The sequence below is a fragment of the Zootoca vivipara genome, chromosome 6 (assembly GCF_963506605.1).
Source record: "Zootoca vivipara chromosome 6, rZooViv1.1, whole genome shotgun sequence".
In the NCBI taxonomy this organism is placed as follows: domain Eukaryota; kingdom Metazoa; phylum Chordata; class Lepidosauria; order Squamata; family Lacertidae; genus Zootoca; species Zootoca vivipara.
This window is the reverse complement of record NC_083281.1, coordinates 23,993,563-24,020,029: the sequence shown is the minus strand read 5'-3', so window position 1 is coordinate 24,020,029 and position 26,467 is coordinate 23,993,563. Positions and strand designations below refer to the sequence as shown.

The 26,467-nt window shown below is 44.0% G+C and overlaps 1 protein-coding gene across 1 annotated transcript; it reads left to right on the top strand.

The window, feature by feature from the left end:
- Positions 1-1,685: 1,685 nt before the first annotated feature.
- On the top strand, positions 1,686-11,422 carry LOC118087294 (uncharacterized). The gene is made up of 5 exons (XM_035119819.2): positions 1,686-1,972; positions 4,304-4,459; positions 8,904-9,083; positions 9,851-9,985; positions 10,903-11,422. The coding sequence occupies exons 1-5, from the start codon at positions 1,894-1,896 to the stop codon at positions 11,187-11,189; spliced, it is 837 nt and encodes a 278-aa protein (XP_034975710.1). The 5' UTR covers positions 1,686-1,893; the 3' UTR covers positions 11,190-11,422.
- The last annotated feature ends 15,045 nt before the right edge of the window (positions 11,423-26,467 follow it).

The window sequence follows — 26,467 nt, the reverse complement described above, 5'->3', positions numbered from 1 at the left end:
TGTTCCTCTTTTCTTTTTCTCAGTTTAGCTTACCTCACAGTGCATGTTGTGAGGTAATCATGAAATAACCCAGTCATTACCAGCTCTAGGGTTTGCAGGGTCCCCAAAGGCACAAATTAACCAAGAGTTCCTGCAGTTAGGACCCCTGAGATAGCTGGTTCTCTCCTTCTTCTCATGCAACCAGGCAAAATGAGGAAAGTGGCCACTTACAAAGGATGCACCAAGCTTGAGTATTGCCCTCCATTTAACACTCTCAACTGGAGTTACTGAAAAAACAGAAAAACAAAAAACTCTCTAGCCTTTCCAACCTACAGGCTACTAATCAAAACAGGTATCTGAAGAAGTGTGCATGCACATGAAAGCTCATACCAATGACAAACTTAGTTGGTCTCTAAGGTGCTGCTGGAAGGAATTTTATTTATTTATTTGTGACATTATATTCTATTTAGAGCAGGCATGTCAAACCTGCGGCCCTCCAGATGTTTTGGACTACAATTCCCATCTTCCCCAACCACTGGTCCTGCTAGCTAGGGATCATGGGAGTTGTAGGCCAAAATATCTGGAGGGCCGCAGGTTTGACATACCTGATTTAGAGGTATCTATTATTTTATTACATTGCCAGATCACTGCACAGAAATTTGACACCATGTAAGGTGGGAAGGGGGAGTTGAAATATCCCTTGGGGACTGCACTCTTGCTTTTGAAACATCAACCTGTTGGGCAAATTCCTGGATTGATTGATTTGAAGAAATGAAGAGAAGCAAGCTGGGTTCGGAAGCCCACTCGATTTTGCTCACATCTGAGAGCTGTACAAATGGTGCTGTGCCTTAAGGGAACATCAGAGAAACAGGAAGCATCTAAAGATTCCTGGGAATTTTGCATTTGCATTTGGTTCCAGGAACATTTCCACACTGCACACCTCTTGTATCATGGGGAGGGCAACCTTCTCCAGAGCAGGCTCTTCTGTTCTCAGATTTGAGAACCACCTACCCATAGGACCTCTGTCTTGTCAGGATTGAGTCTCCACTTACTGGAACTCACCCACCGCACCACTGTATCTGCCAGTCTACAGCCTGCCCAGCCTCTTCTAATGCAGCTGGCATTATTGATGCTCCAAATCCCACTTCCAACAGCTTCCAGTAGAAGCAGTGTAGTGCAGTGGTTAGAGAGTTGGACTAGGATCTAGGAAATGGGGTACAAACCCCCAACTCAGCCATGAAACTCACTGGGTAGCCTTGTGCCAGTCACTGCCTCTCAGAAAAATGCAGTAAATAAATGCAACAAATAAAATATGTGATAAATTAATAATATTCAGAATCATGAAGTTGGGACCAGCAGGGTCTAGAAAACAAGCCTTATGAGGAACAGTTGAAGGAGCTGGGTATGTTTTGCCTGGAAAAGAGGAGACTGAGAGGAGATATGATAGCCATCTTCAAATATCTTAAGGGCTATAACTGTCTTGGTGATTTTTAATATCTTTTTTCCAGGGAGGTAACATCAGGCTGGGGGAAAGGAGAGGAAGATAGGGTGGGGAAAGAGTGTGGGGAGAGCAAGAAAGGGCCTGTCTCGCCTTGTACCAGAACAGCTGGTTTGCCATTGCTCTGGGGTGCCAAATTTTGGCTTCATATGGGGCTCCATATTGCCAGAGTCTGCCTCTGTGGCTGCTTACAGTTTCCATAGACTTCCTTCTTCCTTGCATAATCCTGCCCTTACCAGAACTGCTCTTGTATTTCAGGAAGTCCCTCCTGCTATTCTCTACCTAGCATGTTTGTGCACATTATATATATATAACCAAACAGCCCAACTCTCTCAGATCATAGACTGCTTTCCCTTTCCTCCAAGACTCATCAGAAAATTGGTTCTTTGGCTCAGAGGGCCTCTCGGCTTCAGACCATGGAGGGTGTCACGTTGAGATGGGGAGCTGCAACAGTTGTACTGCAAGGACTGCTGGCATTGATCTTTCTTCTTTCAGGTACAGTACCAGTTATTGCTATTAGGATGTCCTCGAGTTGCAGACCTGGGTGGTTGGGTGGCTGCCAACTAGATTTGCATGGAAAACAAGAAGGAATCTTAAGGTGTATGGAAAAAGTTCAGAAAGGGGCAACCAAAACTCTTCAAGGGGATGGAGCGACTGTCCTATGAGGAAAGTCTGCAGCATTTGGGGTGTCTTAGTTTAGAGAAAGTATGAGAAAGAGTTCACATGATAGATGCTCCAGAATGATGCGTGGCATGGAGAAAGTGGGTAGAGAAACATTTCTCTCTCCCTCTCAAAGCACTAGAAATCGTGGACACCCATTGAGACTGAAAGTGGGCAGATTCAGGGCAGATAAAAGAAATACCTTCTTCACACAGTGCAAAGTTAAACTATGGAACTCCCTCCCACAAGACACAGGGATACTCACCACCCACCTGGATGGCTTTAAATGAGGAATAGGCTGCCTCTCAGCTTGAGCTCTCTGGTTCTTCTCAAGAGCTGGGATAGCTCAGCTGTTAGAACATGAGAGGCTTAATCTCAGGGTCATGGATTTGAGTCCCACATTGGGTGACAGATTCCTGCATTTAACATGTACATGAGGACTCTCCTTAAGGGCATGGAGAATATTAACTCTTGCCCTTCCAGACTCCTTCCAGATCTTGTAGCTGAGCCAGCGTCCTTTTAGATCAGCGACAAGAGAAAGGATTGATAGAGTACTGTACTGTATTTAAGCCACTGCTCTGTTGTGATTCTCTGCTGCAGACTAGCTTAGCCGGGTACTTTAGATCTGAGTCTAATGCACTAGGATTTTTTTTCTTATATTATTGTAAACAAGCAAGCAAGCAAACAAACAAAAACCAGGACATTTAGTCAAATTTTAAGAATCCTCCCAGGCAGAAATTTCAGTACTGAAAATGAGGATGTGCCCAGGAGAAAGAGGACATATTGCAATCCTACTCAGGAGGTTTCCTGGAAAGTGAATGTGCTATGACTTGCTTAAGTCACCTTTCGGTGACTGCTGGTGGGGAGGAGTGTCTCTTTGAGGTGAGTTTAGCCCTCTCTGCAAGAAGGTTTGGGCTGTGTCAGGAAGGCGGAGTCATGTCCCGCAGGAGGTTTCCCGGAAAGTGATTTGACTTGCAATATGCTGGAACTCAGTAGAGAGGCAATGACTAAGCAGCCTAATGTTGGGGTTTAAAAATTGTAGGAAAATTTACCCAGGGAAGAATAATTTGGATGAGGAACTGTGAAGTACGACTCCCATGGAGCTGCCTGCCTCCTCCTCCCGCTCCTCCTCCTGGTTCAAACTTTGTTTTCAAACCTGCATTGTGCTGTCAGTTTTTTTAAAAAATCTTCTTCATTTTTTAAAATTCCGTATTAGGATAAGTTCAGGTTAATTACAATGACTTGTTCGGGGGAGGGGTGTAATGCCTATAATTTGCTTTTGGTTTGGTTTTTGTTTGTTTGTTAATATTTTTATTTATTTATTTATTTATTTATTTATTTCATACAAGAATTTACAAAAATTAACAAAAATTGCCATAAACAAACCAAAAATACAGTAAATAATAAAAAATCAATACATAATAGAAATACATTTTCATCTCTTCAGACACCCCCACCACCCGTCCCTCCACACACCCTATTGTGCTTTCCAGCCAATCTTATATTGCACATTTTTCTCTTTCTTTGCTCATACGTATACCTATGTTCTTACTATCGATTTTGATATTCATTTGTTTGAACCTTCATAAATCTACTGAGAGGTCAGCATTCTCTGCAAAACTTGCTATATAATCTTTGAATTTTTTCCAATCTTTATCCTTTTTTGTTCATTTATTCCTTTAATTTCTGCTATTTTTGTTGCCAAATTATAATATGATATCATTTTTATTTGCCAATCCTCTTTGCTAGGTCTCCTATCACTCTTCCAATTCTTTCCTATAAGTAGTCTAGCCTATAATTTGGTTGTCATTGTTCTGTTTTGTAAGTTTACATCTGACTGGTCTTGGTGTGAGTTGAAATCCAACATCTGCCATTGAACTAGATGCCCCTCATGGTCCCATCCACCCCATGATATAATAAATCTCTAGGACTGGCCATTCTTGGATTTTTGACATTTTTGAATCCTTCTTTGGTATCCACACATCAAAGCACTCACTCGGGCTCCTCCTTTAGGCCTGTGGTTCAGAACAGGCACTTGGTGCAAATTTCTGCCTCCAAACAACTTCTGCTTTCACGTTAAAAGGGGGCAACCAATTTCAAGGCAGAAAAACATTGCTAATAGCTTCTCCAGGATCTCATACCCTTTCTCCCCACAATTCTTTTCAGGAATTTCTGCCTTGAAGTGCCATGGTTCCACAACCATGAATCTTACCACTCCGCACAAGGGAAACTCCTCATCTCGTATCACCCCAGAAAGCGGTATTACCAACTGCTCCAGTACTGAGAATGTTTGCACAGATGTCCAACTTATATTAACTATAGGTAAGTGCTGTTCTGCCAGATGGATCCTGTGTGGCTGCTAGATTTTTGAGAGAGGAAAACCATGGAATTGCTTGCAACCCATAAAATTCTTAGTGGCTTTTTTTTTAGCAGATATGCTAAAGACAACATAAGAAATATCATAAACATCCGAGAATGTCTGGAAAACCGAAGGGATAAACAGGCCGCGATATTGTCTGTTGATGCGGAAAAAGCCTTTGATATGGTTGCGTGGGATTTTATGTTAAAATTAATAGAAGATTTGAGATTGGGGGGGGGGAATTGAAAAGGCAATCAATGCTATTTATAGGACTCAGAAAGCCAGTTTAATTATAAATGGAAGATTCACCAACAAAATTAGTATTAAGAGGGGCACAAGACAAGGCTGCCCCTTGTCTCCGATCCTCTTCATTATTACTCTTGAAATCTTGTTAAATAATATAAGGGATGAGGACAAAGTGAAAGGAATAGATTTGTAATAAAAGGTATAAAGTTAAGGCTTTTGCTGACGATATCATCATTACAACAGAAGATCCCATCTTAAGTATTCCTAGTGCCATAAATAAAATAGAAGAATACGGAGAGCTGGCAGGATTAAAAGTAAATTACGATAAAACAAAAATCTTAGTAAAAAATTTGGAAGATAAGGAAGAAAAACAATTGCAGGATATTACAAAGTTAAAAATTAGCAAAAAAATTTGAAATATTTAGGAGTGCAGATGTCAATCAAAGGAATAGATTTGATTCAAGAAAATTATATAGAAACCTGGAAGCAAATAAAGAAAAAAATTGGAAAGAAATTAAAATTATCGTTCCTGGGTAAGATATCGACGATTAAAATGTGTGTTGTTCCTAAGATGAATTATCTCTTTCAAAATCTGCCATTATTGGATATGGAGAAGCATTTTAAAGACTGGAGGAAAGACATTGCTAATTTTATATGGAATGGGAAGAAACCCAGGATAAAATATAAGATCTTAATAGACCATAGAGACAGAGGGGGATATGGGTTACCAGACCTTGAAATTTACCACGATGTGGTGGCGTTAACTTGGATAAAAGATTGGATAGAATTAAAGAATTCGGACTTATTAGATTTGGAAGGGGAAGGGCTAGCATTTGGATGGCATTGGTATTTGCAGAAGGAAAAAATTGAGAAAAAGAATATTTTTATGTTTAAAATTATTAGAAAATCTTTATTTAAAGTCTGGACGAAATATAGGAGGTATTTTGAACCAAAAACACCTTGGCGGCTTTCCCCTGTAGAATTAGTAGCAGTAAAGAGACGAAATATGGATGATAATTGGCCAACTTATTGAATGCTTATAGAGGAGAAAGATGGAGTATTGAAATTAAAAGATTATATAGAAATCAAAAAATATAAAAATAATTGGTTACAATATTTCCAAATTAATCAAAGGTTCCAAATTGATAAAAAAAGTGGGATTTGAAAAGGGCAAATCAAAATTGGAAGAAATCTTAATCGACAATAAAGAAAAATATATTTCAAATTTATATCAAATATTGCTAAAATGGGAAACCGAGGAGGAACTAACTAAAAGTTCTATGATTAAGTGGAGTCAGGATCTCGGAAAAATAATTAATGTACAAAAGTGGGAACAATTGTGGAAAAGAGACTTGAAATTTACCCCAAATTATGATTTGATAGAAAATCTATTAAAAATGCAAAACCAATGGCATCTAACGCCGGCCAAATTGGCTAAAATGTATCCGGGGGCCAGCAACATATGTTGGAGATGTCACAGAGATGTAGGTACTTATGTACATGTGTGGTGGAATTGTAGTCTTATCAAGGAATTTTGGGAATTAATATATAAAGAATTAAAAAGAATCCTGAAGTATTCGTTCAAAAAACAACCAGAAATCTTCTTATTAGGAATGCTAGGTGACGACATAAAACCCAAGGATAGATGCATAGTAAGCTATGCGACAGCCTCAGCAAGGCTACTGATAGCAAGAGCATGGAAATCTCAAGAGGTCCCAAATAAGGAAGATTGGTTACAAAAATTATTATTATATTATAATTTTGCAAAAAAAAAAAACCATGAGGCAATAAAAGAAATGAAATTGGAAGAAAGTGAAAGTAAGTGGAAATTGTTTAGGGATTACATAAATACATTTGTGGAAAGACCGACTCTTCTCTTAGATGTATAAGGGTTCTAGAAATTAGATTAAATAGATTATTGAAATAAATATTATACATTACAAATAAATAATTATAGAAGGAGCACAGTGTGTGGTCAACAAAGGGTTTGGTACTGATAAGTCCAGTACAGGCTGAGAAGTAACAAGGGTGGGGATTGCATAGCTGCCAAGTTTTCCCTTTTCTCGCGAGGAAGCCTATTCAGCATAAGGGAAAATCCCTTAAAAAAAGGGATAACTTGGCAGCTATGGGATTGGGAGGTAAAGAGGGAGGTGGGGGTGGGGAATATGTATATAATAATATGTTAAATTGTAATGGAGATGTAATTTTTTTTACCATTATTATTTCTGCGTGTGATTGAAATATTTAATAAAATCTTTCTATAAAAATAAAAATAAATAAAAAAATTCTCAGTGGCATTACCTGGGGCCTGAAATCAGGCTTTGCAAGTTCTCCCACTACTTTTGGTGGGCATTGCTTTGGGTTCATGCAGGGATTTTTTAAGACTGGAATCCATCCAATCGCAATTTCTTAGAGCCATCCTCAGGATCCCCCTTCTGTAGCGGGTGCGGTCATGCGATTAGAGGCTGGCTGCCAAGCTTTTCGGTACGTGGCCCTGAAAGCGAAGCTTTGGCTATGGCTTAAGCTATCCTTTAAACCCGTGGGTTTGGCTCCCTTGATTGAGGGATGATTTTCAATCATCCTGGGAAAGGGAGGTCTTAGATGAAGTACAGACTTGCAGTCTGTCACACCCTTTACTTGGAGTCTATGACATACAGTCAAGCTAGAGCCGTGATTGCTCAGAGATTGGGCAATATTGCTAGACAAGAGGACATAGCCTGCGTGAAACCAGGGATGTTCCTGGGGGAGCAGATCTATCAGGTTACACCAGCCCCTTATCTCGCGGTAATCCACTATGTGGAATACCACAGACTCCTCACTGCGGCCAGACTGAACGTCCTCGAATCTGCGGTATTATGGGGAAGGTACAGGGGAGTGCCATACGATCAGAGAACTTCCCACTGTGCCTTGGGTGAGGTAGAGTCCACCGAACATATCCTCCTGAGTTGCCCTTTCTATGTAGATTTAAGACAATGTCTCATAGCCCCATGCCTATCTCAATTTAGCTGTCTATCCAGAGAAAGTCAGGTTGTACATTTGTTGAATAATCCCACTGGTAAAACAGCTTTCTTGGTAGCCAAATTTCTCTTCCTAGCTCTCAAGTGTCGTAAGAGTAAAATCGACTGCATTGATGCAGGTTTATCTGTATAGCCTTTATTAGTGCTGCCCATGTTTTATTTTAGTTTTTAGATGTCTTAGATGTTTTAACTTTGTACTGAGAATTGTATCTTTTTTAACGACGGTCGAATAAAGAATGATGATGATGAAATCATGCTTTGCATGCATTCAGAATGCCACAAGAGTAACCTTCCGCAGGTTTATAAATCTTGGCTTGTTATTTCTTTTTGATATCCTGGTTCAAAGGTTTCAACCAAAGAACTTATTTGCATGCCAGAACTTTTCAGATATTCTGGACTGCATGCTTGAAATACGATATGCATTTTACATGCCTCAGTGGAGGATTTGGAGATGTGAAGGTGTGGGAAAGCTCTGGATTTTGCAGGGCTAGAATGCAGGCTGCTGTCCTATGGGAAGAGCCACACCCACCCCTCCATCCAGTATTCCTTCTGCCCCTTGTGTCACAGGCAGGTGGCCCACAGATGTTTGGCCACAGACATGGGCTGGTTTCCAGCCCAGCTTTTGAGGATGGAAACAGCTGACAGGAAGTGTGTCACAAGGAAACAGGAAGAAGTGGGGAGTGGGAAGAACTGCCAGCACTTTCTAGGGCTACTCTCATGAACTAAGTCATGAACAAACTCATGGCACCAAGCTAGACATGAACCAGAGAAAAAAGGCAGGGGGCTTTGGCAGCCCTCCCCCACCCTACATAGAGTTGCCCATACATCCAGAATTTTCCAGACATTCCTGGAATTCAGCCATTGGAAATAGAAATTGCTGAAATGTCTGGGCATCAACAACTTTGGGCAAAATGAAAAAAGCTCAACAACCTTGGCAAAAACAAACAAAGAAACAAACAAAAATCTTTTGTGTCCGGACTTTCAGTTTTTGAAATACACGACTAAACAACAACAACACCGCCAAAGCATGTATAAATCACCCCAAGAACAATAATTGCCAAGATAAGGTCTTTGGAACACCCTGCCACAGCATCAATCTTTTGTTTGTATATATACATCTCCACCCCCCCACCCCCTGTTTTAGATAAAGACGTTTTGATAATAAGCTACAAAGGCTGCGCCAGCAAGGACCTTATGGATGAAACAAAATCAATCAACTCTGGTGATCGACACTTTGCCATCCAGTTCGACCAGAGCTACTGTTTTGGTGACCTTTGCAATGAGAAAACGAGGGAAGTTCCCAAGACCCCTATCAAGGACAAAGGTATTGGGGGGGGTGAGGGAGGGTTGAGTGCCACCTGAGAAGAAAGTGAGAACTCACAGTTTCACTTCTTGGGCAGGTGGTTGTCAATAGGGAGGCTTGGATAATTCAATTTTGGAGATTTCTAAGGCAAGTGGCCCTGTTCCCCAACTTTTGGGATCATTTGCCAAAGAAAAGGTAACCCCGCTTCTCAAGAAATGTACAAGATGGTGTTCTTTAGAGTGTAATTTAGGGTGTAATTTAGCAGCGAGAGCATGCAGAAAGGTTTGGAGGAAGCTGTGGGGGGAGTGGGAACATGAGGTGCACTGTAAGGCAGGGGTGAGCAGGGGGGTGAGTGAGGGGTAAAGGGAGGGGACATGCTCAGGTGTGGGGTTTGGCAAAGGGTGTGGCTGGTTTGGCAAGTGGAGAAAGAAAGGGCAACAACCCCCAATATGTGCAAAGATTCGCACACATTTTTAAGCTGGAAAATTGCCTTGCAAAATTCGCAAAAGTTCAGATTTTGAAGTATAACGCCTCGCTTTACGCATCCACCTAAACACATACCAATTCATCTTGGTGGGTTTATGCTGAGTATGATTAAGATATCCAATCCTTTGAAAAGGGCAAATTAAGTAGTCTCACATTGATATGCAAAGCAAACCAAAATATTCTCCCCCTATCATCATTTAAGAGACAGAAAAAGGGGGAGACACCTACAAACTGAGTGACGATTTTAAATCCAGTCTCCCCCCAAAAAACCTCATGCTCTTCATTTTGATTTCTTACTCCAGTAACTGGGTCCAACCAGTGTTACACAGGCTTTGAGTGGAGCGCCACTAGATACATCCAGGAGACTACGAAATGTGGCAAAGACTACGACCGGTGTTACGAAGGCAGCATGAACGTTACTATTTCAGATAGAAATGGTGAGTTTGCATAGGAAATTTCTTCCACAGCTCCTGCCCTCCAGAACGTCCCTCCCTCCCCACAAGCTGAGTTCACTTCCAGTATCAGATCCTGGCACCAGACTAATTTCAAACACTGCTGCCTATGTCTTACTTGAAGACTCCTTTTTTTTTGCCAGCCCTGGTGCCCTCTAGAGGTTGGCTGGGGCTGATGGGAATTTGAGTCCATGAAGTTGGTGAAGCCTGATTTTGCAATTGTCTGCTGATTTATTCCCTCTGTAGGGTGGTCGGTTGATTGCAGGGGGCCTTTGGTGATGTGACATCTTAATAATACCTAATAATAATAATAATAATAAATCAGCAGCAAGCAGCTCTGAGAATTTGGGAACACTGAAAAATAGGATGTGACAAGCTGTTTCTAAATGAAATAAATGCATCTTACCAAGTTCAGATGTGACTGGGGCCCATTGATGGAGATTCCTTTACATGTACCAATATGAACATTATTCATGTGTATGGCCAAAGCCATTACAAAAGTAAATGACATAGCAGAATAAAAACAGAATAAAATATACTACACAGTTGAAATAAATAAATACTTCTTAAAGCCAAACATTATAGAATCATAGAACATAGAATTGTTGAGTTGGAAGGGAATCCAATGGCCATCTAGTCCAACCACCTGCAATGTCAGAATTTGTCCCCCTGAATAATTAAACTTACACCCACAAACCTTTCACCTCAAAATTGCACTCTCAGGCAAAACGGGCTGCTTTTTCAGAGGTGTGGGGGCCCCTGCCCCCTAATAACTCATACCGGTAGGTGTGGGATTCCCCTCAAGCTCCATGTTCTTCATGATTCCCTGTGGTGTCTCAATGCATGCCCCTCATGCCTAACCATTTGTGTCTTTCTTGTCCTCCCTTCTATTCCCACAACAGGATTCAGCTCTTTTCCCATGAACATCAGGACCTGCCAGCGCTCAGCTTGCGATGTTATAAAGAGCCAATCCTTCGGCCCTATAAATATCACCAGCGAGTCGGGGCCTTGCTGCTCCGGCAGCAATTGCAATTGGGAGAAGAATGACTTTGCATTCACGATAGTCAATCATGGTGTGAGGACCAACCCATACCTGTCTTATGATCATTATGGGTCAGGTTTCCAAGGGCTCAGCCTTCAACTTTGCCCTTTCCTGGTAGTCCTGGGAACCACGATCCTCTGGATATAAGGGTGAGGAAGGGGGTCTGGGAGCACCTGAACTGCTGGAACCTGCATTTGGGTTTGGAAGGGCTGTGTTGTGGGGAAGGAAGGGAGGAAGGGAGTTAGAATCATAGAATCATAGAGTTGGAAGAGACCACAAGGGCCCTCCAGTCCAACCCCCTGCCAAGCAGGAAACGTGACCTGTCCCAACCAATTGCATGTATGGCTCATATGTAGAAAATAAAAATTTATTTTGGATAACCACCGCCTTGGGGGTCTGATTCTCCCTCGCAAAACCAAGCAATTTGCTTGCTTCCCAGGACCCTACAGATTTCGGCTGCGATGGCAAAATACGATGGGCCGTATTTCAAACAGTGAAAATCCAGACAGAAAAGTTGTTGTGCTTTTACTTTGGCCAAAGTTGTTGAACTTTTTGAGCTATTCTTATGGATGATTGGTGAAAACAGCACTGCCGACATTGGCTGCCATACATCCAGATTTCCCCAAACTTGTTTCTGATTTCCACCAGGACATGGCTGCCAACTGCTGATGGACTTATGGGAACCCTAGCTATACCCAACTAAATGTTAGTCGGAACAGACCCACTGAAATCAATGCACCCAAGTTAGCCATGCCCATTAACTTCAATGGGTCTCACTGCTCTCCATAGGACTGGCATTGGAGGCAACCCAGAAAGTACATATTCAATATACAGTGGAATCTTGGGTTAAGACGGGGATCCGTTCCGGAGGCCCAGCCTCAACCCGAAAACGATGTGCAGGGCAAAGCACTGTGTCTGCGCAGGCATGCAGAGCAGTTTAGCGCTTCTGTGCATGGGTGAGCAGCAAACCCGGAAGTTACCCGTTCCAGTACTTCCAGGCTTGCCACGGACGTTCACCGCGATGGACACTAGAGGAGTCGGATGTTTGCGGAGGTTTTACTATAATAATATTGTTATATTTTGGGGGGGGGACCCCTAAAGCCTAGAAATTAATAAATGTTTGGATGTTGATTATTTGGGAAATGAAGGGAGAACAGAAGCTGCAGAGGAATTTCTGGACTAGCCTATGCAAAATGACCTGGCCAAGCAAGAATCATTAAGGAACAATAGGGGGCTCCAGAGGGCCATTGGCAATGCAAGAGAACCGTCCTTCCCCCCTACCCTGAGGTGTGAACAGAGACTGGGGGGGGGGGTTGGAAGGTTGGAAGGTTGCCTGGGTAACCAGGTGTGAGGTGACAGGAAAAGAGAGTTTTGAGCAAATACTGCTGGGAATAAGAAGAAGGAAGAAGGCCTTGGGTCCATCTTTGGCAGGTTGGCTAATGGCTGGCAAAGAGAGATGCCTTGGACATCCTCTTGAAAGAGCTCTACTGTACGATCTGGACTCCCTCCATGCAGACTTAAGGTGTAAAAATGTGAATTAAGCATATTTATTAAAGATACAAGTCTCTGCCATGTCTCAATTCTCCAAAGGAACACAGACTCTGAGTTAGTTCCTGGAACCCCATGGGCTCTTGCCAACATTTGGCAGACAGAGGGGGAGGCATCCAACTTTGGGGACAATATCAAAAATCGTCATCCTTTCTATCAATGGTAATTTATTCTATAATTCTGTGATTCTATGTTCCTACCGCTAGAGGGCAAAGGTAACACACAACAGTTGTCCCCTGAATTCTTTCTTTCTGACCCTACCTGCCTGCAGACTGTCTTGCCAGAGCGGTGCGTGCTCTAGTTATCTCCCGCTTGGACTACTGCAATGCGCTCTCTTATAACGCTCGAACTCAGGGACGCCCAATGAAGCTGAAAGTTGGAAGGTTCAGCACAGAAAAAGTACTATTCCGGCGTATAAGACAACTGGGCGTATAAGACGACCCCCAACTTTCCAGTAAAAATATAGAGTTCGGGATATACTCGCCCTATAAGAAATATGACCCGGCATATAAGACGACTCCCAACTTTTGAGAAGATTTTCCTGGGTTAAAAAGTAGTCTTATATGCAGGAATATACTGTATATTTCTGTGGTCAGATAGGGGTTAGGGAGTTCAAACCCTGCCTCTCCACATTGCAGTGAAATATATGCATATCTACTCAGAAGTCATTCCCTCTCACCTCTGAGTAGCCATGGTTAAAGGTAAAGGTAAAGGGACCCCTGACCATTAGGTCCAGTCGTGACCATAGCTGCCAAGTTTTCCCTTTTCTCGCGAGGAAGCCTATTCAGCATAAGGGAAAATCCCTTAAAAAAGGGATAACTTGGCAGCTATGGTCGTGACCGACTCTGGGGTTGCGCGCTCATATCGCATTATTGGCCAAGAGAGCCGGCGTATAGCTTCCAGGTCATGTGGCCAGCATGACAAAGCCGCTTCTGGCAAACCAGAGCAGCACATGGAAACACCGTTTACCTTCCCGTTGTAGCGGTTCCTATTTATCTACTTGCATTTTGACGTGCTTTCGAACTGCTAGGTTGGCAGGAGCTGGGACCAAGCAATGGGAGCTCACCCCGTCACAGGGATTCGAACCGCCGACCTTCTGATCAGCAAGCCCTAGGCTCAGTGGTTTAACCACAGCGCCACCTGGGCCTTCACATTGCAGCGAAATATATGCATATCTACTCAGAAGTCATTCCCTCTGACCTCTAAGTAGCCATGGTTAGTATTTATTTATTTATTTATTTATTTATTTATTTATTTATTTATTTATTTATTTAGAGCATTTGTACCCTGCTCTTTAGCCAAAAAGATTCCCATACAATAAGCTACAAAATATAGTCCCTTCCTGCACACAAAATCAAACTCAGGCCCCAATTCTTAAACAGCTGTTCTTATAATGACCTGCTGGTACAATTCAGAGGTAGGATACATAGGGTATAGGGTGACATTAACTAGCACAGGGTGGTTCTATCATTCGGCAGATAGGCTTGAAGCTGCTCTATCTCCTTGCAGAGGATGCAATCCTAGGTTAGAAGTGAGTAGAGTTACAAAGTAGCTTTCTGACATTTTTGAGTAAGACCCGTTTCCTGCTATTTCCATAAAGATATTTTTTACTAGAGGCTTATGTGAATTGCTGAAACAGGCACACAGCCTAAAAGGTAAAATATAAATATATGTATATATTGCATTTTTTTGGGCAATTTACTGTTTGCTTTGAGCCTTAATGTAAATCTCTGAATAGTTATTCTAAAGTTCAGTTTACATTGCTAGACATCATGTGAGAGGAGGTTTTTTTCAAAACTAAAATTATTCAAGAGTTATCTTAGGTCCACTATGAGTCAAGCTCAGCTCTCTGGCTTAGCCATCTTGTCAATTGAAAACAAAGTAGCGAAAGGAATTGATTTTGATAATGTGATTTCAAAATTTGCAGAGAACAAAGTTAGGGGGGGAAAGGTTTTAAGTGCTTATGCTCACAATGTTACGTAAATAAACACTTGAAACTGTGTTTATCTTATTTTCCCTTCTTTTCATAAATTCACTGTGGGCGGGGGGGGGGGGGTGACAAGAAATTTTCCGCACCGGGTACCACCTGACCTTGCTACGCCAATGGCTGAGGGAAGAGGAAGAAGGAGCTCCTTTGGCCACATCGCCATGCAGGGCTGATGGAGCTTTTTCTGTGTGTGCTTGGCGAAGTCAGAGTCCATGGAACTCATTCCTCCACATTCTGGGAGCTGGTGCCCAGAGCACAGAGGAAGGAGCTCTCTCGGCCCTGGTCCCGCAAGGTGCTGTGGCCAAGGGAGATTCTTTTTCCCTAGGCGCACAGGGCTGTTGGGTTTCTGTGGTGGGCTCCTTCACCTTCTGCGCCCAATGTGCCCCCCGCTGCATAAAAGTTCCCACAGTCTCTGTGCCACAATTGCTTTGCAGTTACCTCTGCCACCCTTGCTGAGTCACAACACTCCAGCATATATCTCTGGACTAAATTTGGCAATGGGGCTGTGGATGCTTTAACTGAAGCACTACAGGCCTGTGTTCATGTAATAGCCATGTAAAATCTGCTCAAACTGCAGAGTATCCATTGCTCATTGTACTTGCTCCTTCAGAGACAGGGCGGCCTCCATCCAGAACAAGCACCTCACCTTTCTCATAGAATCGTGGGATGTAGAGTTGGAAGGGACCCTGAGGATCATCTAGTCCAGTATTATGCAGCTGTCCCAAATGGGGATCAAACCTGCAACCTGGGCATTGACAGCTCCACACTCTAACCAGCTGAGCTATCCAGAAGCTATCCACCCAAAGAGCCACTTCTTCCAAGGATTCCAACAAACCTTCCCTCTGGGAACCTTGCACTCTCAGCATCCCCAAGGGTCTGCACCGCTTCCTGAGCCTCAGCACCACCTTCCGAAGGATGCTGTGAAATGCTAACATCCCAGGCTCCATCTCCATCGGAGAGCCCTGGTCCCAACTTCCTGGACTCTCCACTGACCCCTGGTGGCCCCCTGACAGGAGCTCAAGGACAAGCAGCCATACTCATCACCATCTTCATCTGGAAATCCTGTTTGCACCGCAAAATTTCGAATAACTTTGCATTACTTGGTTTCAGTTGTATTATTTCCCAGACATTTCCAATTCCTTCATTCCGCCTCCAGAATGACAATTACTTGGCTTTGCTTCCCACTGAAACACACTCACCATGGGGGTGGGGGAGGTTAAACCCTCCCCAAGTTCTGGCTGGGCTTTCTTACTTAACATCCCAAACAATAGCGCCTTTCTTTTTCCTCCTTACGTCAGCTTCTGGGCACAGAAGTGACTCAATCCATACCTGTCCTTTTCTCACAGGCTCCCTGAGGACATAATGCAAGTTGCACAGCTTCCTGTACGCCTGGGTAAGTCTGGGACACAGAGAAATGTGGCGGCCAGAGGCACAGGCAGGAAAAAGGCTCCTGTTTGTTTTTTGTTTTTTAATGGTTCTGTAGCTTATCTTGTTCTTGCATGACAAGATAATGCCCCAAAATGCGTGCAGCACATTCTTGAATAGTGGTGCAAAGGATGATGGAGGGTCTCCTGTTCTTTTAACTAACAGCTGCATAGAATTGAAAAAAGCAACTACCGGTAGCTTCATAGACAAATATCACATCTAATTTGGCCCACCGGCAGGTGTTTTTTAAAATGGATTCCACTAGCAAACAGATTGTTCCACATGTATCTTAATTTCTTCTCTTTTGTTTTGCGTGTCCACTTGAAAAAGAAGCAGAGTACATGTCTTTTTTTTAAAAAAAAAAGTCACTGTTTTAGACACCTGCTAAAAGCATTTTTTTATTTCAGCAAGCCTGTCCAGACATATAATTTAGTTAAGAGCATAGGACGAGCCCCGCTGGATCAGGCCCAAAGTCCATCTAATCAAGACCAAACAGCTGCTTCTGGGAATCCTGCAAGCAGAACCTGAGCACTGAAACTCTCCTTACTTGCAATTCCCAGCAATTGGCATTCAGTTATGTATACTTGTTTTCAAAGTCTGCTGATTTTATCTTTTTCCCCTTTATAATTGACGGTTATTACTTCACTGCTTTTTGTACACCACTTACAATATATATATTTAATTGGTTTAATGAAGTGCCTTAATAAACTAATTAACGTGTATTTAAAAAAATAACAACAAAACATTAATTTAGAAGCAACCATTTCAAGACACATCTGTTGAGTTTTATTATTTGTCGAGCTTAAATATATTTATTTATTGAACTTACCGTATACCCTGCCCTTCTTCCCCAAGGAGCCCAGGGCAACAAATGCACCATTTTAAAATAAAAACAAAGCAACAGTATTCTAAAACTGTTAAAATATTATTTTAATTAAAAAAAAATACCCTAAAAGCAATTAAAGTTAAAAACATTCTTCCATCCAATGGTGGGTTTTAAGTCATTAAAGCAATGAAAGGGAACCTGTGGCTGTCCAGTTGTTGCTGGTCTTCAACCCAGCCAAGGCAGCCAGTGGTCAGAGGATGATGGGATCTGTAGCCCAGCAACATCCAAAGGGCCACAGATTCCCCATTCCTACTACATCAAAGGATCTGTGAAGTCAGAACGAAAATACTGTTCCTACGAAGCTTATGCTGCATTGTTCAGTCCCATTCAACTCAGTCACCTGCCTTTTCTGCACAAGAGATATGTGATGGTGGTAGGTGACTGAGAGGGACAGAGACAAAGAAGCTCTCAAGTTTTATAAAGTCCACTGACCACCACCCCTTCCTACTGATTCATGTAGGTACAAATGATACTGCCAGATAGAGCTTTCAATGTACAGTATAGCAAAGGACTATGAGACGGAGTGAGAGATTTTACTTTCTTGGGCTCCTTGATCACTGCAGATGGTGACAGCAGTCACGAAATTAAAAGACGCCTGCTTCTTGGGAGAAAAGCAATGACAAACCTAGACAGCATCTTAAAAAGCAGAGACATCACTTTGCCGACAAAGGTCCGTATAGTTAAAGCTATGGTTTTCCCAGTAGTGATGTATGGAAGTGAGAGCTGGACCATAAAGAAGGCTGATCGTCGAAGAATTGATGCTTTTGAATTATGGTGCTGGAGGAGACTCTTGAGAGTCCCATGGACTGCTAGAAGATCAAACCTATCCATTCTTAAGGAAATCAGCCCTGAGTGCTCCCTGGAAGGACAGATCGTGAAGCTGAGGCTCCAATACTTTGGCCACCTCATGAGAAGAGAAGAATCCTTGGAAAAGACCCTGATGTTGGGAAAGATGGAGGGCACTAGGAGAAGGGGACGACAGAGGACGAGATGGTTGGACAGTGTTCTCGAAGCTACGAACATGAGTTTGACCAAACTGCGGGAGGCAGTGCAAGACAGGAGTGCCTGGCGTGCTATGGTCCATGGGGTCACGAAGAGTCGGACACGACTAAACGACTAAACAACAACAACATGAGACGGAGCAGGAAGCTGAAGGGTCTTGGGGCACGGGTGGGTTTTTATCACTCCTTCCTGTTGAAGATTGTGGTCCAGAAAGAGAGGTGGAAATACTGAAATTAAATCATTGGCTGGGCAAGTGGTGCCATCAGGAAAGCTTTGGCCTCTTGGACCATGGTCTCAACTATGTTGAGGACAGACTTCTGTCAAGAGATTAGTTGCACCTCACAGTAGTCAGAAAGAACGTGTATGCTAAGAGGGAACCAGGAGGAGGGCCTTCTAGGTAGTGGTGCCCTCCCTGTGGAACACCCTCCCTTCAAATGCCAAGGAGATAAAGAATTACATAACTTTTAGAAGACATCTGAAGTCAGCCCTGTATCGGGAGGTTGTACATTGATGCTCTCACATCTATCGTTCTGCCCACTTTTACATCTGACCAATGGAGACTAGTCCATTAGTGGGAATGCACCACTCCCTTACCAACCTCAATCTGCCCTCAGCAAGCCCCCACCTGCCTGCCTTCCCACCTACAACCAGCCCAGGGAGTAGCACTTTCTGCAGCACATTCCTCTTAGACTTGCTCAGTGTTGCTACTTGTAGAACTCTGCAGGGAGAAGGGGGAGAAGGAGAGCAAAATTAGAATTACTTGGCTTTGCCTCTCATTGGCTCCATCTACCGATGGCCTCCCTGTCTTCTGTCCTATCAAGTTTGAATAGGCATCAACCACCACTGCATTTGATCCTACCCAGCACTGGAATGCAGCCCCCAGAAGTTTGCTCACAAAGGAATGTGTCTGTCAGACTGAAAAATGTTCATTGTTGTTGTTTAGTTGTTTAGTCGTGTCCGACTCTTCGTGACCCCATGGACCAGAGCACGCCAGGCACTCCTGTCTTGCACTGCCTCCCACAGTTTGGTCAAACTCATGTTCATAGCTTTGAAAACACTGTCCAACCATCCCGTCCTCTGTCGTCCCCTTCTCCTAGTGCCCTCAATATTTCCCAACATCAGGGTCTTTTCCAAGGATTCTTCTCTTCTCATGAGGTGGCCAAAGTATTGGAGCCTCAGCTTCACGACCTGTCCTTCCAGGGAGCACTCAGGGCTGATTTCCTTAAGAATGGATAGGTTTGATCTTCTTTCAGTCCATGGGACTCTCAAGAGTCTCCTCCAGCACCATAATTCAAAAGCATCAATTCTTCGGCGATCAGCCTTCTTTATGGTCCAGCTCTCACTTCCATACATCACTACTGGGAAAACCATAGCTTTAACTATACGGACCTTTGTAGGCAAGGTGATGTCTCTGCTTTTTAAGATGCTGTCTAGGTTTGTCATTGCTTTTCTCCCAAGAAGCAGGCGTCTTTTAATTTCATGACTGCAGTCACCATCTGCAGTGATCAAGGAGCCCAAGAAAGTAAAATCTCTCACTGCCTCCATTTCTTCCCCTTCTGTTTGCCAGGGGAAGATGTTCATTAGCCTGGATCTACTTCCTCCTGTTTTGTATAACATGTAGCATGACTCTTAATTACAACAATTACCTTTCCATCAGGAAGGAAGGAAAGAAGACATTGAGTTTCTGGAAATAGCCCTGGATGCAAAACAGTTGGAGGAAGGAGCTGGAGGAACCGAGAGTGCCTAGCATTATGAGTCCATGCCTAGCTGCTCCCCACTTTTCTGGGTGCTGCAGAAGCTGTCCAACAGGTTCTCCTGCTGGTCTCAACCCTTAATCTTCTGAGTGATGGGGAAAATGGTAACTGGTGAAGGGTCAATGTTGAGTTGATGTCAGGAGCTGGCAGGAGAGCGGGTTCATCCACAGGTCAGAAGGGAGACTCAGTGACTTAAAGTAAAGCCAGCAGTTTTGTTCAGGAAATTAGCATACAGCAGAGATCACTCAGGCACAGCCGCCTCTGTGAAGACGTTCCCAAGACTGGCTCTTGGTGCCCCCTCCTCCTTCTAACCCTCCTCTTCCAGATGTCTTCCAAGAAGGCGCAAACTCCAGCAGGTGGGCAGGTGGGGGGGGGCTCGAGCTTGTCTAGCTTTCTTTTCAGCTACGTGTAAAGCTCTGGAGTCAAAGAGGAAAGGGGGCTCAATGCAGAGGGACCAGGCAGCTGCTGTGAAGCTGTGGCACCATCTGGCCCCTCCTCATCTTCTCCTTCAGTTCCTGAGCTCAGGGCCGTCTTAAGCATATCGGGCGCCCGGGCGCCGTGGTGCGACGATCCCTCCGGCCCGGCCCTGCCTGAGCTCAAAGTGTGGCCCTGTGCATCCAGTTCCCTGCCTGGGGCAATTCTTCTTCTTCACTCAAGCCTCCTGTTTCTTTTACCTCCCGACTTCCACCCTCCTCTGATCTGTCTTCTGTGCCCCACCACCCCTCGCCTGGGCCTGAGGCTTCTTCCTCTGTGGCTTTTCTAGGGAGTTCCTCAGCTCAAGGTCCCCTGATAGTCGATGTGCCATTTCCATCATCCATGAAGCACTGGCAAGAGGCCAATGGCAGAGCCAGCCCATTTAAAGGGCCTGCAATCCCACACCCTCCCAAGATAATAATAATAATAATAATAATAATTATTATTATTATTATTATTATTATTATTATTTATTTATACCCCCGCCCATCTGGCTGGGTTTCCCCAGCCACTCTGGGCGGCTTCCAACAGAAACATTAAAATACACTAATTTCTTAAACATTAAAAGCCTCCCTAAACAGGGCTGCCTTCAGATGTCTTCTAAAAATCTGGTAGCTGTTTTCCTTTTTGACATCTGATGGGAGGGCGTTCCACAGGGCAGGCGCCACCACCAAGAAGGCCCTCTGACTGGTTCCCTGCAACTTGGCCTCTCGCAATGAGGGAACCACCAGAAGGCCCTCGGTGCTGCACCTCAGTGTCCGGGCAGAATGATGGGAGTGGAGACGCTCCTTTAGGTATACTGGACCAAGGCCGTTTAGGGCTTTAAAGGTCAACACCAACACTTTGAATTGTGCTCGGAAACGTACTGGCCCTATGAGATGCAGAAGCCCGTAGGAAAATCACTCTCCCACCCCTGGCTATAGTGCCCCACACCTCCTCCTTCACTGCCCCACGCCTCCAGCTTGGAAATCCTTCAAAAAGGCCACCATAGCTGGGATTGGCCCATATAGGCAAAGGGTTGTATTCCACTAAGTTCTGCTCAGAGTAGACCTGTTGAAATTAATGGACCTAAGTCATTGGACCTAACCCTAACATTGGACCTAACATTAATGGACCTAACCCATTGATGGGAAGTCAATGGGTTTACTCTAAGTAGGAGTCTAAGTTTGAAAACAACCCGGTATGATGTGCTGAGCCTGGTTTGCATAAGGATGTCAGTGACTTCCCATCCCAATGGTAATCAGATCTATACAAGTTCAGCTTCAACTTCTCCAACAGTATCAGGCATTTCCAGATTGCCACTGGATTATCCCTGGACCCATATTTTCCACAATACTATACACTTATCTATAATTTTCACTCTTTTGTTATGGATCCTTCTCTTTAAATGAGATCTAAACTGGACAGTTTAAGAGGAAATCTTAAACTGAGAAATTGTCCTCTGAGAGACCTTCAATTCAAAACTGAGGACCTGCCTCTGTTAAGTAGGACATGAGATTAGCCTAGAAGTCAGTTTGAATGAGTCTAATTGGATAACACCCACAACCCTGGAGGAACACATTGACACATGCAAGACAAACCAGTTCAGATTTAACTGCCAGCCAGGTAACTGCAGGGCCCGTACCAATAATAAAAAAGTCTCTGTTTTTCCTAAAGTGAATAATTTAAATATAGGTTTATAATTACAACAGTATCTGTCAAGGCAACAAGGATGTAAATTTCTTCCAGTTTACATCCTGGAGTTCCCAAAACTGAGTTGTGGAATTGTTGGGAACACAGCTTCTTCCCTTGTTGAGCAGGGGATGTGATAGGCTGAAATTCCACAGGTGCTCCTGTACCAGGCATGGAATTGCAGCTTCACCTGTTGAATAGCTTCCTCTTCTGTGGTGAGGAGCATAGGAGCATAGGAAGATCCTGCTGGATCAGGCCAATAGCCAATCTAGTCTACTATCCTGTTCTTACAGTACTACAGTTGCCTACCAAGAGCATGTGGGGAAGGTGCAAGCAGGACTTGACCCCAAGAGCACTCTGCCCTCCCGGTATGCAGAATAGCAACTAGTATTCAGAAGCAGGGCCGGCCCTACGGGCAGGCTGGGTGGCGCAGGGTGCCAGGGCGCCTGCCCGCCAGGGGGGGGCACTGCGGAGGTGCGCCTGCCCGCATGCCGCGCAGCTGCGCCCGTCCGTGCAGCTCCACCCACCCACCATGCTGGGAAACGGGACAGGGCGGGGGCACCAGAGGGATCCATCGCACCACGGCGCCAGGGCGCCAAATATACTGAAGACGGCCCTGTTCAGAAGCATTCCTTCTGTAGCATTACTGCCTACAGGCTTGGTGGCAGAACATAGTCATTATGGTGAGTAACTCTTGATAGCCTTCTCCTCCATGAATTTGTCCAATCCTCTTTTAAAACCACCCAACGGTGGATCTACACTGGTTGTTTATAGCATTAAAAATGTGTTACAGCGGTACCTTGGTTCTCAAACACCTTGGTACTCAAACAACTTGGATCCCAGCACTGCAAACCTGGAAGTAAGTGTTCCGGTTTGCAAACTTTTTTCAGAAGCTGAACGTGCTCCGTTTTGAGTGTTACTCTTCCAATTTGAGGGCCACACTTCCGTTTTGAGTGTTACGCTAAGGTCTGTCTGTTTTTGCTATTTATTTTGTGGTTTTGTTTTTGCGGCTTTTTGTTTTGTTTTTGTGGCTGTGTGGAACCCAGTTCAGCTACTGATTGATTGATTGATTGATTGATTTTGTGACTGCACTACATTGTTTATTGCTTTCATCTTATGGATCAATGGTCTCGTTACATAGTAAAATTCATGTTAAATTGCTGTTTTAGGGGTTGTTTTTAAAAGTCTAGAACGGATTAATGCCAGGGGTCCGGAAAAATTTTCAGCAAGGGGCCAGTCCACTGTCTCTCAGACCTTGTGGGGGGCCAGAATATATTTGGAGGGGGAATGAATGAATTCATATGCACCACAAATTACCCAGAGATGCATTTTAAATAAAAGCACACATTCTAGTCATGTAAAAACACCAGGCAGCCCTCACAAATAACCCAGAGATGCATTTTAAATAAAAGGAAACATTCTATTCATGTAAAAACACGCTGATTTCCGGACCGTCTGCGGGCTGGATTTAGAAGTCGATTGGGCCCAATCCAGCCCCTGGGCCTTAGTTTGCCTACCCATGGATTAATCAATTTTGCATTACTTTTTTTAAAAAAATTTAAAGACTTTATTGTTTAAAATAATACAAAGTAGAACATTTTGCATTACTTTCTATGGGAAAGCGCACCTTGGTTTTGGAATGCTTTGGTTTTGGAAAAGACTCCCAGAACGGATTAAGTTTGAGAACCAAGGTACCACTGTATTAAAATGTGACACCAGGTGGTGCTGTAGAGCAGTGAGCCTTCGACAATGGAAAACTTCATTGAGAGTTATATAATGTTATATTTCATAACGTTTTTACAGATCAGTGTAGATACAGCCCAAGTACGTGGCCAGCACTGCTTCCTTTGCATTGTGTGGAGAAGCACTTTCTTTTATCGGTCTTCCATCTTCCAACATTCAGGTTCACTGAGGGTTCACAAGTTCTGCTGCTACAAGAGAGGGAGAAAAACTTGTCTGTATCAACTTTCTCCACACAACACATATTTTTATAAACATAAGAAGATCCTGCTGGATGAAGACAAAGGCCAATCAGGTCCAGCTTCCTGTTCTCACAGAGGCCATCCAGATACGTGCAGGAAACCTTCAAGCAAGACCCAACTGCAAGAGCTCCTGCAGTTTCCAGAAACTAGGATTCAGAAGCACTACTGCTGCCCAGAGGCATAGCAAGGCCAGGTGGTACCCAGTGTGATTTTATTTTTTTTGGCACTCCCCCCATTGCAATTTTTGGGATGCGAGTACCGCCTGCCAGAGGGTGCCAGGCTGATCGCTGGCCATATTTGCACAATCAGTGGGTGAATTTTCATGACGACAAACACACCAATCCCGAAAATCCACCCGACGTGGGTGCGAGTGCCACCACGCCAATCAGCCCAGGGGAATTTGGTCACACACACACCAGGCATGACACCCGGGGTGGACCACACACCCCGCTTCCCCCCCTTGCGATGCCCCAGCTGCTGCCAGTCATGGAGACAAACCATCGCCATCATGGCTAGGAGTCATTGTTAAAGCATAAGAGCCTTGGCAGTAAAAAGTGAAAACCACCATAAAACAACACACAGAGAGACATAGAGAGAGCGAGAGAGACGTTGTCTAGAGCTCAAAAAGTAAGCCAGAACTCCTGACTTAACTTCTCATTTTCATTTTGTACACCCAGTTCACCCATCACATCCAATTTCTCACACTAGATTGGCATGCATCACATATGTTCAGCCAACCACGTGGGGGAATGCTGCAATGGTCTGTGCTTGCATGTGTTCTGGCATGTTCGGTACGTCACATGATGCTCCAAAGTCATAGGTGGAGGCCAATAAATCAGGTTAGGTGCTCAATCAGATTAGGTGCTGAATCACAGTTGCCGACTATGCTGAGTCACACGCAGTCAGCCCCATTCTTTCCATGATGCAGAATCATCCACACTAATTCTGGAGGTGGAGCAGGGACCACCTTAGCAACAGGGACCACTCCTACACCTGAGTCACCCTGTTGCATTCTGGAGTTGCGAATTTTTCCTATGCTTTTTGCTGTGCCTCTAAAAAACTGTTTCATTTACAGGCGTTAGCAGGAGACAAACTTTTCTCTTTATAATACAAAAAGCTCCACTAGGCAGCTTCTGCAGATAAAGCCGTTCCTAAATCAGAACTATACCTTTCCAAGATTATCTTACTTCCTCCTTTTTTATCACTTAAATTCAGAATGAGCAGGGGAGCTGCTAGGGTTGCCAGACTCAATAGAGGACAGGACTTCTGTTCCTTTAATTGTCCTGCTCTCTTTTGAGTCTGGAAACCTTAAAGAGGAACCAGCAGACCCTTTGTTTAATTTCCAAGGCACAGAAGTCCTGTTCTCTATTGAGTCTGGCAACCCTAGGAGCAGCTGAGGAGAGTTGATTCCCAGATTTTCAGAAGCTTATCACAGTTTCTGATTTGATCCCAGAATGTTCTGCTTTTTCTTGGGACATCCCTATTTTCATCGGAGAAATGTTGGAGGGTATGGAGTTATGCAACCCCCAAGCCAAGGAAATAAGTAACTAGGCAGAGAACCAGGCAGAGGGCCTTCTCAATAGTGTTCCCTGTGGAACACCCTCCCATCAGATGTCAAGGAAATGAACAACTATCTGACTTTTAGAAGACATCTGAAGGCAGCCCTGTTTAAGGAAGTTTTTAATGTTTGACATTTTATCATGCTTTTAATATTCTGTTGGGAGCTGCTCAGAGTGGCTGCGTATAAATAATAAAACAGTAATGCAACCTTTAGAAGACATCTGAAGGCAGTCCTGTATAGGGAAGTATTTTTTCAATGTTTAATGTTTTATTAGGTTTTTTTATATAGGTGGGAAGCCACCCAGAGTGGCTGGGGCAACTCAGTCAGAAGCATAGCTGCCAAGTTTTCCCTTTTCTCATGAGGAAGCCTATTCAGCATAAGGGAAAATCCCTTTAAAAAAGGGATAACTTGGCAGCTATGGTCAGAAGGGCAGAGTATATCACCATCACCATCACCATCATTAAATAAGATATCCCTATTTTCATCGGAGAAATGTTGGAGGGTATGCTGTAGCTGAAATACCAGTTTCTGGAAACCGCAGTGTGGAGAGAGTGTGTTTTTGTGCTCGAATCCTGCTTGCAAGTTGGCCACTGTGAGAACAGGATGCTGGACAAGGCGGGCCATAGGCCAAATCCAGTAGGTTCTACTTATGTTCCTGTCAGAATCCCCTGCCACAAATGGAAGCAGACCTTCCAACCCTCTCCCTCTCCCAATGCTGCACCACTATAAGGAGACAGTGGAATTCCTTATCTGGGTAGCCTTACGACAGCATCTTCTGTAACCTCTGCAAGCTTTCTCCAGGTCCCGCTTGCTGCCCAGACTTGCCCACAATTATCTTCCCCTGCCTCGAAGCCCTGGGCTAACAGCATCAAAAGATATCCCACAACTGGCTCTTCAGGTTCCCTGATGGAGACACCTCCACAATAACCGGCCTTAAAATGCTGAGGAAGGGAAGTGATGGGCCCTGGGCTGGAGAGGAAACATGAAGGAAGGAGGGCGGAGGCCGGGTAGTGGAGTGGAGATGCTTTGGGCCATCATCAAAATACTGAGCAACGCAGCTTAGAGGAGGTGTGTCTCATGGGGGAGCCTGAGATGCCCCGCCCCAGCTGTCTGCTCATATTTAATGTCTTAGCTT

What these genes read in the sequence shown, in the direction of transcription:
- LOC118087294 (XM_035119819.2), top strand. Translation starts at nt 1,894, where the DNA reads ATGGAGGGTGTCACGTTGAGATGGGGAGCTGCAACAGTTGTACTGCAA. An exon ending in ATTGATCTTTCTTCTTTCAG is followed by an intron (nt 1,973 to 4,303) that starts GTACAGTACCAG and finishes AATTCTTTTCAG; the next exon opens with GAATTTCTGCCTTGAAGTGC. An exon ending in TACTATTTCAGATAGAAATG is followed by an intron (nt 9,986 to 10,902) that starts GTGAGTTTGCAT and finishes TTCCCACAACAG; the next exon opens with GATTCAGCTCTTTTCCCATG.